A 19,480-nucleotide genomic window follows, 5' to 3' on the forward strand; every position below is an offset into this window, starting at 1 on the left:
ACCCAGCCAACCCTGAAATGCATGGGTGCCCTTTCACTGGCTTTAACTACAGCTAGATCATGCCAGTTTTAAAAGACAAATCTTTCACACAGTTGTTTTATGAGAAGATTTTTACAATGCCGACTTCATATACAGATAAATCTTCCTTAAGTGTAAATTTGATGATGTAGTACACAAAATTCTCGTAGCAGAAATTTTCCATTCTCTTTTATCTTCATTACTGTACGTCCCTGTTACAAAGGAGTAACAGTTTACAGTCTAGTCGCAGTGTTTACTTTAGCTTAATCTAAATAGTGGACCCCATTAAATCAATTTCAACTCTTGCCCTTTGCTTTTACTTCAAATTCAAATGCTAGGTTAGAAACGAGCAAAAACTTAAAAGAAATGTATTTAACAGCAGAATACAAGTGAGTTAGTCCAGAAATAACCGCTACGTCCAGCAGCGCAGCTTTGCTTGTTTAGTAAACTACATAATGCTGCTAATTGAAAAATAGAGTGTGACAGCTTTTGTTAACTCATACTAATTATATGCTATCATACCTAACACCTAAGTCAGGTTTTAGGCATCTGAAGACTTCTGATTGACAGGTATTATTTGGAATGCTCAAAAACTTTTAAAAGAATCACAGTTGGCAGGCTGCAGAGTATGCTCTTAGTCACTATCAGTCATGCAGGAAAATATAGTTCATTATTAGTTATTTGAAGAGTGGTGGATTACAAAAGCCCTAAGATAAAGTCTGTTATGCCAGATAATGCCCAAACAGCAAGAAACATCCAGGATTTAGGCTCCTAGGCTCTTACAGGGTCCCACACAAAAGTTAATGTTAACAGTCCCATGCTATTCAAGCTGCAATTCTCTTTCCAGCTATTTATGAGGTGGAGGGGAAAGAAACCCACAGAGAAGGTACTTGTGCATGGTGCTCACGCTTTCAGTGATCAGCCAGATCCCATCTAGCATTTGTGATAATCCTTATCTACTTAGAGAGAGAATTGAGGTGGATATATTTATAGAGGCTCTTCTGTTTGTGATTTGTAATTTATAGGCTCAGCATCCAAAGCATTCAACAGCCACTCATAATTACATTTCACATAAAAACTACCTACATTAAAGGGACATTATCAAGGCTGTAAGGTCATGTGTTAAATACTTAGGCAATGCCAGAACGAAGGTTGCCTCTGCGACATTAATTCAGTCTCCTTATACATATGTATTATAGTACAGTTTCTAATTGCATGATGACAGTAATTTTTTACTATCCTACCATATGCTTCATCAGTGCATGGAGTGGGCAGTGCTCACTTAATGAGCCAGTATTAAATATTTTGCTTTCTCCTCCTTGAAGGCATGGCCCCAAGCCATTTAAAACCTGTTCAGAAGATAGAAATCTTAATTTCCTCATGGGCTTTTCATCGGTGCTTCACTAAAGTATATGAATGCTTTACAAATATTAATGAATCTATATCTTCACAAAATCCTTACTGCAAGAAAATAATGATTCTCCCTGTTTCACAACTAAGAAACTAAGATGTAAAGTGATCAAGAGCAAAAAGTAGCTGTTAATTTTGAGTGCCCAAATCAAGACAACAAGAAACGGAGTTTCGGAATAGTTGCTGTAGGCGTCATGTCATGTCATGTATCCCAAGCACAGCTTCCACTGATTTCTGCAAATGTAAGGGAACACTCAAATACTTCCATTACTCAGGCATCACAGCCTCAAAAACAGTACTCAGAAAAAGAGAGACTGCAGCTATTGAGAAGTTGTGAAAAGAGTGGTTCAAGCTGCCAAACTAGGAACTTTGAAGAAGCAATCTGTGGCAGGAACAGAGCTATAACCTGTGTCTTTGGGGCACACAACACAGCAATATTTTCTCTTCTTGGCATTGTTCAGCGCAGCCCTTAAATTCTGCAGCAAGTGAGGCAGGGACCTTATAGCAAACAGCCTCTTCTGCCACCTGCTACAGATCCTCTTTTTGGTGATTTGGAAAGATTTTCTTTCTCTTTTCTTCTCTTTTTTCTTTTTTTCCATCTTGTTCCCCCTTTCCATTTCTCCTTTCTCCTGCTATTCACCTCTTCATTTGTTCTTTCTTACCAGCTCGTCGGGCAACTCTTCTCACTGTGCCCACTCTGATGACAGCGTCTTCTGAGGATGACATAGACCGGAGACCCATCAGAAGACTCCGGTCTAAGAGTGACACCCCTTACTTGGAAGAAGCTAGGATCTGCTTCAACCTTGATAATGGTAAGACCAACCCTTCCCCAAACAGCATATGATGTTAATTAAAGACTTTTTTTGAGATGCAGATGGACCAGATGGTACCTCCTCATTCACAAATGGTACGGTGGTTCACCAGACATCCAGGGATGTCACGGCTGTCTAACTACAAGCACCTGCATATGTATGAACAGGGATCCTTTTCAAAATTCTCCTTCAAGTGCTAACTAAAGACTTTCCCCTGTTTTAGCTAGGGTGAGCCAAGTGAGATCAGAGCAAAAGAGAATGGCTTTGCAGACAAGATATAAATATATCTTATCCACTCCAGGCATCCAGAGACATGAAAGTTCTTGTGAACTTTTATGAAGTGATTAGAGCTAACAGCAAACTTCAGCTAAACCCCACATTACAACCATGGAAGAACATACAGCATGCCCCAAAACCTCCGTAGGTTTAATTGGCAAAAGTGTAACAGAAACCTCTTGACTCTGCAGGAATGAGTAAGAGAGCTGTCCCCCAAAATTCAGATCAGCTAATGTTACTATTGCTGCCTTCGGTTACTGAGCCCCAGCTTTCTCTGGTCCTTTTCTCAATGAGGTTGATCAAAAGATTCTGGAAGTACTGACAACTTAGTGACTTTAAGCAGACTGGGTTTTCTTTAAAAACTCTGCATTAAACGCCATGGACTAGTACACTCCCTAGCACATATTTTAAGTGTTCAACTCTCACTTTATGTAGTACTTTTGTGCTACTCACATTTTTTTTTTAAAATAGCATTTTTAATTATTTGTATTACACTAGCATTTAGAGGTCCCAACCAAAATTGGAGCCCTAATGCTGTGGGCAGCCTACAACCACAGGGTAAGAAATAACACCTACATAAAGAGCTGATTACTAAATACGGAAGACAGAATAGGGGAGAAGCAGTGAAACATTGTCCCCGGTTTGCAGCTGGAGTATGGAGTCACACATTTTTGCCTATGGTCACATTTTTTTCAAAGACCTGCCAAAATTACTTATGGGTCCCAAGCTTTAGGTGATGGTCAGTCTTCACCATTGAGCGTAGGTTCCTCGGTCCCCTTGGCGTTTTAAAGCGCTTGGCCAGGTGCACCGTTCTGGTTTACTTAATGGGTTTGCCCAAGGAAAGAGGAGCAGGAGGTGAAGGGATGAGCCCTTAAGACTCCCAATCAAGTTTTGATCCAGCCGTGCTTTGAGTTTTGGGACCCTTAGGCTAGAAGAGAGCAGCTCAGGGTGCCCAAGCCTAGGGCGGGAGGTGCCAGGCCTGCTGCGGGGTGGCACCTCGGCCAGCCAGGCCCACGGCGGCACGCAGCAGCTCAGCCATGCCGAGGTGCTTGGGGGGAGAAGGGCGTCACCTCAGCCGGGACCCTCCCCGGAGGGCGGGAAACCACCGGAGCCAGGACCCTGCTCTGGGTGGGGGGCGGCCCGCTGGCCCAGGTCTCCCCTGGGCACGGGTGCAGGCAGGGCCGGGGGGTGTCACCGCTCCGTCTCCCCCGGGACGAGTCGGGCGCGACCCGGCGGGCGGAGGCGCTGCCGGCGGGCAGGGGCAGCGGGCAGGGCCGCCGCGGCCGCTCCCGTCCGCAGATCCTTGACGGGTTTTCCCTGTCTCTCTCCCTCCCTCCCTCCGCTCCTTTCTCCCTTTCCCTCTCTCCTTCCCCGTCCTCCCCTCCCCCTCCCCGCGCCTCTCTCCCTCCCTCCCCGCCCGCCCCCTCCGCCCCCTCCTCGCCCGGCCGCCCCGCGCCGTGCCGCCGCTCGCCCTCGCCAGCTCGCCGGGCCACGCTGCTCACTGTGCCCACATTAATGGCGGCATCTTCCGAGGAGGACATCGACCGCAGACCCATCCGCCGCGTCCGCTCCAAGAGCGACACCCCCTACCTCGCCGAGGCCCGCATCTCCTTCAACCTCGAGACAGGTGAGAGGCGGCGCGGCACGGCCCGGCACGGCGCAGGGGGGGCGGCCCGCCTCGCTCACGGCCGCCCGTGGACCGGCGGCGGCTGCCCCGGCGGCGGGGGAGGCAGGGAGGGAAGGGGCCGCCCCCGGCGCCGCGGCCTCCTCCCCCGCCAGCGCCGGCGGGTTCCCCGGGCGCCGCCGCCCGGCCCTGCCCTGGCCCCGCTTCTTCGCACCTCCCCGGCCTCCTGCGGCCCTGACCCGCTGACCAGCTCCCCTTACCCCCGCAACTCTTAACCGCCCCGCCGGGCGCCGGCTTCCCTTCTCTGTTCAGCCTCTCAAAGCCTGCCCTCTCCCAACACACCATCCTCTCACTCCCTCACTCCACAGAGTGTGGTACCGCTTCCCCGCACCACGAGACTTCTGGTCTGTCCCTCCCTGCCAGGTTCTTTTGGCATCCCGCCGGGAGACGCTGCCCTTGGCCTTTTGCAAGTCTCTCCCCCTCTCACTCTTTAACTTCTTCCCCAATGGGTTTGTGCCTCAAAAGTGCAAAGAAACTTGTGGCTGTGTTGTCTACTTTTTCTCAGTCTCATGAGGTCCCCTGTTGTGTCAGCATTGCTTTTTGTGACTCTTGATGGGTGTACAGCCTGGTCCTTTCTACCAGCACACCTCCAGCTCCCTACATTCGCCTCCTCCTGTCCATTACTGGATGAGCCTCCTGCAAGTCACTACCTGACCTTTCCGTCCCCCTTCTCCACTGCTGCTCCTTCCTCTCTGCCACCTTTTCCTCATGGCTCCCTTGGTATTTCAGCTGTCCCCTTCAGTTCATCCTGCACATGGTGACTATCCTGTTCCTTTCCTACTAGGCCTCTGGTTTTCCCTCCTTCCCTGACCTTTTCTTTCCTTATGGGCTCTGTCAACAGTAAACTACACCAGAGGATTTTTTTTGCTCTCAAAAACAAAGGAAAGGAAAGTTCTTTCTGTTGGTTCTCTGCACAAACCAGACTTCCTCTCTTCAGGGAGGGAGGGGGTGAGGCGTGAGGAAGGATCTGTAGCCAGGAAGCTCTACTGCAGCCTCCCTCATGTCCCAGCAGCAGCGCAGAAGATGACCCAACTGTGTAACAGTCTTTGATGCTGAGCCAGTCAGCTCACTGCCAGCTGTAAAGGGAAGAGAGCTGCCTCAGAGTTGCTGCTTGCCATGCTGCGATCTCCCCCATCCCTCCTCCCCCCTTTCAGCTGGCAGAAAGTTGGAGATGGTGGAGATGTGTTTTCCCCTCCATTTGGGGATGGAACGGATTCCCCTCCCCCTCCTGTTATCCCAGCTGTAATTACACCTTGGTAATGGCTAATATGCAGTTTGGTTTTACCATTGACAGAACAGTTGGTTACATTATGTGGTGGGTCATTATTTCTTTCTGATCATGACTTCTTAAAAATTACCATGCCGTAGGTAAGTTGGGTGGCATTTCAGGGCACAGGCTGCAAGACAGTGCCAGATGCCAGGTTTCAGCTTCTAAAGAACTGGGACTGAAAATGGAAAGAGGATTGCTGTGTGGAAGGTGTAAATAAAAAGAGGCTGTGTATGGTTACTTGACTGCTGAAATAACTCTGTGTTGACTTGTGCTGTCACAGGTAATGTTATGTCATGTAGTTATAAATAGATAAACCAGTTAAGAACAAGACACCTTCAGGTCACCTGGTGCCTCACATGTCTATGCTGAGCTAGACATGCTGTCTTTGCTACAAGTCCCAGAGGATGTGGAAGTCTCTAGGTACCTCTTTCTTGCAATCCACTGAAAAATTTGATAATTACACTTAGCTTCTTTCTGTTCCTTCCCTCTCCCCTGCACTCTTTAATTTATGTCCTTACTTTCGAACCTGGGAATGGAATTCCTTTAAAAGAAACAGTACTGGTGTATCAAGAAATATAAATGAAAAATGTTGTAAGTAGTGCAAGTGTATGTTTTCATTAATCCATCTGGCAGTGAGTAGTTTTGAGCTTTAAAAAAATAAATTGCTTAGCAACCAGTATTGAGTGAGTGAGCCAAAAAGCAAGTGAAACGTGCCACTGGTACCCACTTCATTTCTGAGCTGTTGGTTTTACTCTTCTGTTTGCTCAGAAAGCACAAACCAAGCAGCCCGGGTCTGAGAACTCTATTCCAAGGAAACAGCTGTTAGAAAATTTGTTTAGCCACTTTCGCTCGTGCTTGATAATGCTGCGTGGCGCGGGGTTTGCTTTGGAAACTTATTATTTTATGAGGTGCAATGTTCTTGAATTTATTTTTTGGGGGTATGTGTACGGAAAAAAACCAAACCAACAAACCAACACCAAACCACCCTGTTTCTAAACTTACCTGGTTTTCACGTGCAGTTTCGTTGCTGGCGATGTTACTGATGTGCCATGGGGGGTGCCAGGTGGCTCTGGGTGTCCCAGGGGGTGCTGCCTGCCCTGCGGGCAGAGGGGCTCGCCCGCCGGCCTCGCCGCCCTGCGGGGGGGCCGGGCCGCCCCGGGAGCCCGCGGGCGCTGTCCGCCGCCTCTGGTGCTGAAGCGCCGGCCGGGGGCTGGCCGCGGTAACTGACCGCTCCGCCGGGTGTGGAAACGGCATGTCCCGCCCTGTCTTGTCCTTGTACACGCGTGTGCGCAAGGGTGTGTGTATTTCTTCGCTTGTGCAGGGGTAACGCAGTAGAAAGGAGGTAATGATGTTTCCTCAATCCATTGATGCAGTCGAAACTAAAGCGACTCTTGGGGTGCAGAAAATGACCTCTTCCTTATGTGCTTATCGCTTGCTTTCCATTTAGCGCTTTCCATATCTACAGCTGCTGCTCAACCACTGCTTACAGAGCTATTTTTCCTACAGCTGCTGCAAGTTGAGCTGCATTCCCCAGTCATTGTCTTCTGTCAGGACATGGTCAGGGCTTGGATGCAGCGTGCAGCTGCTTTGCTGTATTGGAACTTAAAATCCACATTTAGTAATGAAACATAAGCAGATGCAGTGAATACTGCTCTTCTCTACTCTTAATTACAACCACTAGTTAAGAACTAGCAGGTTTTTATCTACTTCAGCTGTAAGTTATAATTATACCATTACTGCTGTTATCTGTATTGTTGAACAACTGAGAGATTGCATACACAGAGTCAATTATACCATTTGGGTATGGCATAGATTTGGTCTGGATTGTAAAAAACCCTCAATTTATAAGTGATTAACAGTGCAACTTCCACCTGCCCTTCTCTATCGATTATATTAACAGTTCTGCTTTGTTTGATTTTCCAAAATGTACTTATTATGTTTGTTTCTGAATATTGATCAATTAACTCACACTTATTACCTAGCATGAGTTAACAAATGCTGTTCAATTAGTTGTCCCTGGTATGTTTTTTTTGCTGGTGTTCCCAAACTGATTAAAATACAAAGCTGTTTTCCAAACTCAGGGTTATTCTCCCTACTGTTATACATATGCAAATCCTATTTATCTGAGTTATGTGCTCATATCAAGAGGATAATGTTTCCCAAAGGGTTTAAATTACCTCTTCTGCCAAAATTAATGTAGCTACATAACATCATAAAACTATAGACAAATATTAATTTCTTTTGCATATTTGATACTGAATCAGTCTGCATACAGAAATTAATTTTTTAATTTTCTGAAAGAATTCCTCCAATGCGACACTAGAGGAATATGGAATATGCTTTTTCAGGTGGTGATTTTTGTTTTCTTTCGTATGATTAGCTATCTGTCATGGCTCCATCTCTTAACAGCTATCTTTGGCTTTTCATACATATCTTCTTAAAAGCGCTTTTCAAATTGTCTTTCTAACTTTCTTATTCAGGCACCTAAAAGGTAATCCCAAATTGCTTTTGAAAACTTGGGTCTCCATCTGTGACAACTGTCCAATAGCATAAACTCTCTCCTGGTCCTGTGCCAGCTGACAAGTTCATGTGTTTTTTCACAGGTTTTGACCTATTTATATTCTTGTTGCAAAATATTATGCTTTTAAAATAGCAATGTATGGTAGGTAGCTTTCAAGTTTGATAAATTAGCAGAGGTGATGATCGATGAGGAAACAGACCACTTAAAAATCTCGCTAAATAATCCAAGATGTGTGAGCTTTTCTTCTGCCTTCATGCAGCTGCTTGGAGAATCCCTGTCAGAATCTTATCGATGTTTGTGAGGGGAGGGGGGAGTACCATGCTGAATTGATCTGATCAGGTTCTCTTTTAGCCCTTCAAGCATCAGTCACTATTGAAAGTTACTACTATATACAGACAGATACTCTAACTCCTTCCTAGCCGAAAAAGAGTAAGCTTTGTACTGCAATCCTTTGCAAAGTTGATTCTAGCAGGCTGCCTTCTTTTTAAGTAGCGCAAGAAGTCGTCTTTATCTCAGCTGCCATGGGACCTTCCTGCGATTGTTCAGGGAGGTCACCAAATGTAATCTTTGAACAAGGCTGATTGTCTATATAGAATTTAACCTGGGAATGGAGACTTGGGGAGAAAGCAAGCCTTGGAGAAGGTATGAGGCCAGAAAGACTGCAATGGCTGTACCAGGGGTCAGCAAAGAGGGGGTGTTCCTTCAGAAAGAGTGTATTTAGCTTCCATGCTGTGAAATGAGGGGAGAGGAGCTTTTGAAAGTGAATATATCCCCTTCACCCCGACTTAAGAGCGTGCACTAGTGGTGCAACTGAAAAGAAGCCTGTGGCCAGAGGGGTGCAGGAGCTGGGCTCTGAAGGCGGGGAGCGAAGCAGCGACAGAGCTGACCCGATAGGGATGGTGCAGCCTGTGCTAGCTATGGAGCCCAGCTGGCTTGCTCGGCCCTGAAGCACAGCACAGATTTTAAGCGTACTGAAGTCACTCAGTAATCTCACTGAAGTGGCTGGATCCTCAAGTGATGTAAATGTAAGTCATTTGTTGACTTCAGCCAGGGATCTGAGCCTGACTGTAGAAATATACGTCTCTGCTTCCCTTCGACGATGAAAGATCTGTTTTATCTCTTTGTGGTATGGAGCCACATGTTCCCCTGGGAAAACGTGCGAAAGCAAAGCTGAGAGGGAAAGGACTGAGTGGCTCTGCACAATTTTGCCATGTGTACAGAAGAAAGGTCCTTGTGTCTAGAAAGGCAAGTGAACTCAGTTTTTAAGCAGTGACAAATAACTCACATTGGGAAGGGGAAAAAACCCCACGGCAGCCTGTGTTAGTGCTGCTACAAGCAGAATTAATTCACAGGGTGTAAAGAGGGAGGAGGATCCTGGCAGAAACTGCTGAATGGCTGAGACAAATGTTAGTGAGCTGGGAAATGTTCATAGTCGGCTGTTTCTCTGATGCAGAGCTGGTAGGGGGAGAGCTAGGACACAAAGGGTGACTGTTGGTTTTATATGCGGGAACTTTCCCGTTCTGAACTGTGCACAAAGTTGAAATCAAAAGCTTCTTCCATTTTCACTGTCCTGGCACCTTCCACACTCTTTTTGAGCTTTAGTGCTTCTTACAGCCTTCATGACCTTACTGTTGTTATTTGTATCGCTGTATTCATTCCATTATATAGCTTTAGAGCTGTGCTGAATACTTTTCAGAAAGTAAAATGATGTATGAGTTTCATTTCTAATGGAACGATAATGCTATGTGTCATAGCCTAATACATGTTGATTTGTCTAGAAGGATATGATACGTTTTTCTGCAGCGATCAAGGAGGAGGTTGTGCACTTTGTTTTGTCACTGTGTAAAATAAGAAAGAATATTTATACAGCTCACTGAGGTGAGTAAATTGCAAATAGGTGAAAATAAAGTGAAATGACTTGACTGGATTTTCTGCAGGAAATCTCATCCCATCCATTTTTAATTTTCTCTAAAACCCACCATTTGATTTAGAAATCTGTTTTGAAGTTTCTGAGTTTGCCCCTGGTCATCCTTATATAGTACACTAACCCAATTAATCATCTCTGCAGTCATTTGAAATGTTATCACATTTTGGAGTTGTGTTTTTTCTTTCCTATTTATCCAGCATATGTTTGCGTATATCCATAATAAAATATTCTGCATGGTTTCAGGATTGGAATAAATAATCCCTAAAATGATATGGGAATTTAAACTACTTTGGATTTATGGAGCTCACAGATTAGAAATTATGTTGAAGGGGTAGTCTGAAGAGCAAATTTCTATTTTAAAAAATACTTTCAAATGATGGTGCCTTTAAGATTTCAGGTAGAAAAGATTGGGCTCAGGAGAATGGAGGAGAGAGAAGTATGCAGTAGTAGGCTTTCTAATATGTGTGGGAGGTTTAGTTTCTTTCTGGAGGAAGATTAGTAAAAATGCATGCTTGGAAAAATTCCACTTTCTCTCTCTGCTCTAATCACTCCCTCAGATTATTGTCATGGAGATCCTCCTGTACTTAGGGAAGCCAAATCACTGGTTTTGGCAAAGAATTTCTTAATACCTGTACAAAAGGTCCTGAAGAACTGGCCTCCTTTGCCATCAGGCTTTGCGTTACCAAAACTTGCGCCTGCACTTTAATCAAATAATGTAGTCTTAATGCTGCTTAATTTGGAGTATAGCTAGAGTTTGGATGCATGCCCATCACTCGTTTCATGGCTGCGTTCCAGCCCCAGGAGCACGAGTGCACGCTCCAGGAAAACCAAGCCTCCAAACTGAACGTCACCCACCGTGTGGCAAGAACACGCCATTTGAGATAACCAGCCCTTGCCAGGGCTAAGTGGGGTGGCTGAAAGTGCCTCTGTATCAACATTGTACGTGGCAGGTAAGCGTTCTGTTTTGAAGGAAGAGGTCTTAACAGCAACTGAGGTTTTAACTCTTGTACTTGGCTTTGGAGACCTTTGGTTTAAGACCTTCAGTGAGGCCCAGATGGGAATAAGTTTCCGGGTTCTCCAAGTCCTGTAAAGGGGAGAGATGCCCATGTTTCACCAGCTGTTATCCAAACAGGAATTATTGATGCAGGCTTTAGTTAACAAATATAACTGGGGACAATTTGAAGGGAAAGGCATAGTTAGTCAAAATGATGGAACTGGCAAGAGGAAAGTGATACAAGATCCACTTCTCTGAATGCTGAATGTGTTAGTGGTATTGGCTAAAAAAAAAAAAAAAGCTTTGCTATTTTAACTATTCTGGCACTGCGCATGTTCATCACCTTTCTGTGTCGGGGTGGGGGTGGGTGGGGGGAGCAGCTGATACCTGTGCAGTCAATGGCACCGACATTGCTGTGGAAGAACCATGACAAGAGGTAGAAGGAAGGAAGGTGCATGTTTGCTTTGGGATCAGGTTATGCAGACCTGATGCCTCTTACAGCTGTTTGCATTATATGTGATTTTAAGGATGCTGTAGTGCTTTGTTGCTAAGCTGGTTCTTCAAGAAAACTGATGTGGAGGAATTTGCCTGAGTAAGAAGTTACCTCTATATTTGTCCTTTGCCAATCAGCTTGTTGGGTTAACACAACCAAGTTTATTCCTGCAAGTGGGGACACTGTGAAATCCTTTTAATTTTCTTGTTTCATCAAGAACCACAGTTTTCTTCTTGGAGCCAGGCCTTAAAGGAAAACACATTTTTCCAAAACTTCAGATAAAATTGTCAGAACTGGCAACCCTGTTCAGAATTATTAGCTGTAAAATTTCGTAAAAAGAAAGGGCCTAATTCTCAGTAACAGGTATAATTAGCTTTAATTCTTAATTACTCTGAGTCAACTAATTGGTTTCATTGGGACTGCTCACAGTAATACTCACAGCTAGGCTTGTAAGCGCCTTCAGAGTCAGTCTTAAAGTTTGTAAGTTTTTGCAGTATGACAAAAGTCACTAATGCAGAAAGAATGTCCTGGGCTGTCTGCTTTCAGATAACATAAAATGTCAATGCTAATGAAATATTGTTTTATTAGCAGTTGCTTCTTGCTCTTAGACTTTAGACCGTAGAATCAGTGTGGAATATTTTACTTCTGTAGCAAAATAAAACTTGGCTGCACTCACACTTTCTTGGTGACGAATATTCATGACAATATATCTTTTGTGGATAAGTTGCAAAAAGTGTCAGTTCTAATACTTTAATTATATTAATGTACTTTACATGGTAATAAAATTTGTTGATATAGTCAACTAAAAATGTTTTCTTCATTCAGAATACTTTTAGGGTAAAATAATTTATAATCATGCAATAACCATTTATAATCATGCAATTCTGTTGCTTTCATTTAGGTAGCATTGGTGGTCTTGTTTTATATTGATATGCCGAGGCTATCAGTACATGGCTGCCTTCCCTAGGTTTCGCTGGGGAACCAATGTTTCTGAATATTTCAAAGAAGGTAAGTATTGCCTTTACTGCAGACTTCAAATAGGGGCATCGTAATAATTTTTGTATCTTGAAATTGCAATTCCATCTATAACAAACAAAATGAAGATGATGTCCGAAGAAGAACTGTAGTGAGTAGCAAATTCAGCAAGAAAATGGGGAGGCAGAGTTGAAAAGTGAAATGTCTGTGTTTCTCCTGCACTCCAGACTTGCCATGGTTTCATTCTGGTTATGAAGTACGTAAGACAGGGGAAGTATGGGACGAGTGTTTGCATGCTGATATACTGTATGGACACATGCCATTTTAACTACGATGGATAACAACTACCGCACGTATTTCAGTTAATCAGAAAATCCTTGCTATGCATAATTTATAGTGCAATATAGTTTTTACGGTTAGTGCTTACAGTACTTGGACCGACAGACATCTGTTTAATAGTTTATAAGCAAATTAAATACTTGATGCATTATTAAAATGGAAGAGAAATTTCATCAAAGCTTAATCTAATTCTTTGCTAGAGTGTTGGAAATAGTTAAAGCCTGCCGCAAGCTTGATGCCCCAAATTGAGGAGGACCCGTTTTGAGTGTGGCACTTGTCTGCCTGTGTGTCCTTATTTCTGTTCTGTGTCTAAAAGGGTAAGGAGTCTACTGATGGTTAGATTTGAGAACTGACTGGGGTCCATGTCCTTGGGAAAAATGTTCCTCTGTTCCCTCAGTCAGTCAAAACCTAAGTCAGTCAAGTGTTAGAACAGTGTTAAGCCATCAGGAACAGACCTAAGTTAAAAGTGTATGTCTCAAGCTAGTCTCAGGTTTTCACTAAACCACAGGAATGTCTTTCAGAACAGAAAATATGCCCCCAATTAGGATGAAATGAGAAATTAATAGTTATATTTCAGTATTCCTTGAGAAGATTTAACGGTCTTTTGTTTTCCTTGCTGAGCTCATGATAGTACAGTTTTCATACATAATTTTTTTTTCTTCTGCTTAATTCTCTGTTTTCTTGCACCAGAGAAGTGCTAGAAACAAATGCAGAGACCTTGATGTGGCTATGCTTGATGCATGAGGCATCTGTAATGTTTGGAAGAGAATGGCTCTTCCCCATGCTCAGCCTCAGTTGCGGGAGCACGTGGGCGTAAAGGTCATGTTGTGCAGACTGCTGGTGAAGAGGGCTGTAGTTGAATATCTCATGCGACGCTCTCGGCTTCTGCCTTCTGTGGGGTTTTGTTGTTGGCATCTCTCTTCTCCTGCCGCCTTTTCCATTCTCCTGTGTTCATCAGGGCTACGTATGCCGGCAGCAGCAATATGTTGGCCTGCAGTGTCTTGAAGGCTGTCCCTACTGGGTTGCGAGAGTTGCCGTATATGCATACATTTAAAGCTGTAAGTTAGGAACTATGGCTTTAAATGATCACCCTGTATCCTTAGGACCTCTGATAAAGAGCAGTGTAATCTACACGCCCAGTTAAGGCATCATTCCCCAGAGCAATGATCGCTCCTGCTCTCTGCTTAGTGAGTGCTCTTTGGGTCGTTGTGGGTAAAGGTGGTTTATTGAAAATATGGAGGTGGAGAGTTAGGAATAAACTGCATTAAGCTGCTGCTGAGTAGTCATTGTTTATATTTAAAGCAATTTGGCATGTTCATCCATTCATGAACAATTAAATTTTGTCTTACCACCTTCTTTCTTCATCATTCCTTATGACTTACACTACATGTGAAGGCTCTGTTTAGATTTCACAAATGCGATGAATGTTTTCCAGAAAACTTTAAAAGTTTGTTTTAGAATTATCACAATTACTTCCTAGGTTGAAATAGCAAAAAATAAAAGGAAAGCAATTGATCATTTTAATTTTATCTGCGTGGAAGCACAGCAAAATCTTGAAGCATTTCAAACCTAATAATAAAAAATTAACTGGGATTAACTAAAAACCTGCAAAATAATAGCCTATAATTAAAAGGCAAAAAGAAATCAATAAGGCTTGATATATAACTTAGTCTTATCTCAAGGGTCAGAAGAAGAAACCATTCTGTGAGATGAATTGGATAAGATTGCTTGAAATAATAATTTTTGGGACAAATTAATCTATAAATAATGTTTATTTTTTAAAGAAAACAAGATAGGCATCACCACATAACCTTGGGTTGTAACCTTGCAAGCCTTCCGCTCTGCAGGCAGTGAGCGTAACAGCTCTGTCAGTGTTAAAGGAGCCCCACGGGGAGAGCGGCAAAAATACTTGGTTGGGAAGTATCATTAAACAGATGGAATACAGTTTTTTGTTAATGGGCTTCATGACCTAATAGTAGGAAACCAGGGGAAAGAGTCACCAAGATTAAGGCAACGTAGGGCACGTGATGTCATTAAAAAATGGCAGGGCTTTCTAAACATAGCTGCTCACAGTTAATGCTGCCCTAGGCAGCAGCAACATGATCTTAGCAGGTACCCACCTAAGTGGCTGCATATATACCTAGAGATATGTGTCAGCAGCCTTAGGAGCATGCAGGGACCATCTGTTAACCAGCATGAGTTTAAAAGGCTTAAAGTGGGCAGCAGAGAGATGCCTCCAAAAGATGTGCACTTGTTCTTTCAATTGCCCGAGTCAGTGGCAGGCAGACAGGTCAGGAGCAGTGATAGGTGTTCCTTCCTTCATCGTAGCTGTTTCAGGTTACGTTTCTCTCCGTGGCTTTTGGCAATGCTTACATAAGGTAGTGCCTGATGTTGAGAGGGAGCAAAATGTAGGACCTGCTCGTTTATCTCTTTTTCAGAGATACATCCTGCTTTTAAACTTCTTGCCCTCTGTCTGCTAAAATAAAACACCATATCAGCTATATATCAATGTGGTGAATAAGGAGGCACTTAGCTTTCATTAAAGCTCGTAGCAGAAAGAAAAAGATTACTGTCAGCAAGGCATAGTGGGATGTACTGAGGAAGTGGACAGTGAGATAGTGAAACTCTGGGATTAGGTTTATGCGTGCAATAGAGCTTTAGTGTACCATAGCCACTGGTGCACATCCCACTTCCCTTGTTGAATGGTATGTTGTAGGTGGTTTGCCTTTGGGAACAGAATGTTTTACCCCTTTTAGAATTTTACACTGAATTTAAGGCAGAGTTTTAAAGTGGATTAAGCAAGGAAATGTAGGTTGGATCTTGAAGAAGGTATTCTCAGTAGCTTAGATCAACTTTCATATTTTGGTTTAGCTGGTGTTCCTATCTTAGGAAAAGATCCAGGACTGTATATAAAGGTGCCTCTCATCTATTTGTTTTATTGGGCAGGGGGGTATTATTGCTGCCGCTCACAGTGTGGCCCCTTAACTAATACGTCATTCAGCGAACACAAGAACACATCTGTTGTCCTTTGTTTTCAAGCATGCCTGAAGACTCCATGATAAGTCATCTCCAACCTCCAGGTATGTCCTTTCCATGAGGAGGAAGCTCAGAAGACCTAGAAATCATACAGAAAGACAGGATTATAGTGGTGGAGAGAGGACCTGTATTGTGTCTTTCTCCAATCACAGCGGCCTTAATAAGTGAGCTTAATAATTGTATTTTCTAACAGTTTTCCCTTTGCAAATTTTGGGAGGGATCAAGACATTTTCTGGGAAGAACTGGTAAGTGTGGACTAAGGGGGAGAATGGCAAAAGTGGATTCAATCATTAAGATATATATTTCTTTCCCTGGAAGGGTGATTCTTGGAATGCAGAAAGATGTTCCTCTGTGCTAGAATTGAATGTGCTGGAATTTTTTTTCTGCTTATTGGGTTTTAGAGGACTGTATTTTTTAAACTTAATATCTCGCATTACTTCCTGTAAAACATTACCAAAACAGTTTCTATAAATCTCTATGCACAGAGTATTTTATGTGAGCCAAAGATACTTTTTCTTGCTAGATCTTTTGTACCTTGTGGCACAACTGCACAGGTATTTATGTATATCCTTAAAAGTTTATATTCTCATCTGTAAACTAAAACCTTGAGCGCAAACTTCTTTCTTCTGACAAACTCCTCTGATGCTTTTCCCTAAGGAATCCCCTTCCTTAATTCTATGCCATTCTGTGTGGTGAGGGGGATGCTCTTTCTGAAGGATTTGACCTCCCTTCTGAAGTCTTCATCACAGTTACCTTTCTTTTGAGATAGGAGAACTAGCAGCTGTTTGTAACAGAGTCTCTCTGCATAGTTCTTCATATTGGCTAAAGAAGTGACTGTAAAAGCCAAGAAAGGTTCTTTTTCAACCCTTTGTCTACTGACTCAACAGTACCCTCAAACCAAATTGGCCTCAGAGCAAAGGATTAAGCGTACATCTCGTGCAGAGAAGCTTCTTATGTCATTGCTTCTTAATCTTGTTGCTGCACTTGCATGATTTATCCTGTGAGGGCTACGGTGATGTGTTCGCTGTAACGCGCACCTCACCTTAGAAACTTTTTTTGGTAGCTTCAAAATTAAGTAAAAGTGATGCCTTTGTAAATTTTTTCAGGCTTCTTTGTCCTCCCTCTCCCCTCAGAAAAAGGATACATATGAGCAAATACAAGCGAAATATGAGCAAATAAGTTTCCTTTTAATGCAGTTTTAGAGTAGTTCAGAGTGGCTTGAAAACAAATGAAAAACATTCAGATTCATTTAAATTATGTGTCTATCCAAAGGTGGTCTTATATAATATGACTTTTAGTCCCCAATGGGTAGGCAATAGTTATCTGAAGCTCTGCTTACTTTTTACACTTTATCAGAATGAGTATCCCAAAACAACCTTTAAAGTGTTGCAGGGTAATTAAGGTTCAACTGGTACAACAGTAACTAGATGGCTATATTTAATTAGTCTCTCTGTAGGGTAGAATTGCTGCATCATATTTGAAATGCCCTTTGAGGAAGACAGTGAAATACATCTTACAGGAGCTTTAGCATCATGATCAGTGTGGTTAGTATTTAAATTTGGTGCGAAGTGAACTTCTGTTACACAGTTAATGCAGCTTCTGATAGATCATCATTACAGCATCCTTCTTCAAATAAATAAATAAATAAATTTTCTGTTACAGTTCTGGAATTAGCCATGGAAAAGAAAGAAATGCTGTCTCACAATGACACTGATTTCCGTAGCCATCTCCTGCTTTGGCTTATTATGACTGTGGAAGGACCCTGTTCAGGAAAGCACTGATGCACCTAGGTTCATCATTAACAGACATCAGAAATCTGTTCCTCAATTGGTCTCTAAGTTGCAAATGAAAATCTGCTCTATAGAGATCATCATCTTCTCAGCACCTTTTTTTTTTTTGTGTGTGTGTGTGTGTTTCAGAAAAGAACTAGTAAACTAGCATCAGTCCCAAATAAATGTGTTGGTGGGAGGCAGGGCAGATGAGGGTCTTCCCATATATTCCCGTTAGGACGCTTGCATTGTCTCAGGAGGCACAGGACAGACCCTGAGGTGCTGGCACACCTCGTGATAACTGTTTGCAATTCTGTGAAGTACTGTGTCCAAAACCAGACTGTGCCCATGCACAGACGAGTGCAGGGAAGAGACGTTGGAGAGAAAGGGGAAGACTTCAATACATGAACTCAAATAGTGGTTCCTGCTGCTCTCGCTCATAACTGTTTTCTACAGCCTCGTGCTTTCCCTGGTTGCGCGCTCACTTTCACTTGGGCCAAGTTGGGTTTGCTTAGACCAACCTCTTGGAAATCAGGACCACAGATACATGTATCTGATGTTCGCCCTAATACGTAGCTGCTTGGGCTCCTGGTGCACAGCCTCAACAACTCTTGAGTTGGACAGATTTATAGTTGCCATATGTGCTGGGCTGCTTGTAGTTTCTGCCCAAACACAGTTTCTATGTGGGGAAAAAAATCCAAGTCTGCCAAACATTTGCCAGGGATTTCCAGACCTGAAGCAACCCAATCAGAGCAGTAGTATAAGCCTGTCTCTGGATACTTGTAAACCTGTGTACTTTTCTCTACATTCAAAGATCATCTCCACAGAGCATGCATGGTCAATCTGACACATCCTAGAAATGTGTGGAAAAACTATATCCCAGGGGAAGCCACCCACCCCAGCCTTACTACTGTCCTCAGGATGCCCTCTGGAAAGTAATTTGCAGCTGACCTCATGGTGCCTGCATGAGAAGGAGACTTGTCTGGGCTGATGAGTACACTGATGTGCTATATACTTCATTGTATTAGTGCAGTAGTGCACCAGCAAGGTGAAAAAACCCAAACTTCCCTGTGTTTCTCATCTTAGAGGTGCTAGCAGATAATTTACAGTATTAATTTACTATATTGAAATTTGAGTAGACACTGCTGAGTTAGATGGATCCTCTGTTAAAACATAGGAACTGATGCACTGAATCAGTTCTGAGGTCTTGTTCTGAATGCCTTGAGCTCTTGTTCTCTATAGTGTCTAAAGGACAGACGATTCAGGGGTTTGTGACTGTTGCAGTTCTTTAATTGTTGCAAAAAACACTGGTCACGCTCATCAGAAGGTAGAGAAATAATATACTTAGATGAACATAATCTCTGTTCATGGAAGTTGCTGAAACCAGGCTATGAAATATGGAATATCTTCTTTCTTAAGTCTCTTCACTGTTCAAACTGTACTTTCAAAGCTTTTAGGCTCCAACTATTAATGCACTTCCAAAGCAATATTTTTTATAAAAAAATAAAATAGAATAGTGGAGGTCAGGATTGCAGCAGGTTTCCTTTAAAATAGTAATGATTGTCAGATGATGTATTATCTGGCAGTTAATGGAGTAGCAGAGAGCCTAGTACTAGAGTCTTAAATGCCAAGAAATGAAAAAGCCAAAAGTTGTCAAAAATACTCTGCACTCTGGAAGAAAGATGAAGGTGAAGCTGGAGGGCCAGAAGCTTTGCCTTCCTACTCAGGAACTCCTTTTCCACAGGCAGGGAGCCTAGAGTTAGTAGTGGAATGTGAAGGCTAAGGTGATATTCCATCTAAAGAAGTATGACAGATTCTAAACTTAAGTAATTATCAGTAATTAATAAATTACAAGCTTGTTTTTATTCTTTGCTTCTGTTTTGTCTACCTTTTGAAGTTTTAATGTGGTCCTGCTGTGGTGTTCATAAAACAACTTAGCTTCTAAAGATCCAATAC

The 19,480-nt window shown here is 43.1% G+C and overlaps 1 protein-coding gene across 3 annotated transcripts in view; it reads left to right on the forward strand.

Moving 5' to 3' along the window:
- The window catches only part of PHACTR1 (phosphatase and actin regulator 1), a 313,352-nt gene that overhangs the window by 12,187 nt on the left and 281,685 nt on the right, over positions 1-19,480 (forward strand). For all 3 annotated transcript variants that reach the window (XM_054818209.1, XM_054818208.1, XM_054818211.1), the window contains exons 3-4: positions 2,094-2,240; positions 3,997-4,143. In XM_054818209.1, coding sequence (XP_054674184.1) covers positions 2,094-2,240; positions 3,997-4,143 — 294 coding nt within the window. The remainder of the gene's footprint in view (positions 1-2,093; positions 2,241-3,996; positions 4,144-19,480) is intronic.

The sequence above is a fragment of the Grus americana genome, chromosome 2 (genome assembly GCF_028858705.1).
Source record: "Grus americana isolate bGruAme1 chromosome 2, bGruAme1.mat, whole genome shotgun sequence".
NCBI lineage: Eukaryota > Metazoa > Chordata > Aves > Gruiformes > Gruidae > Grus > Grus americana.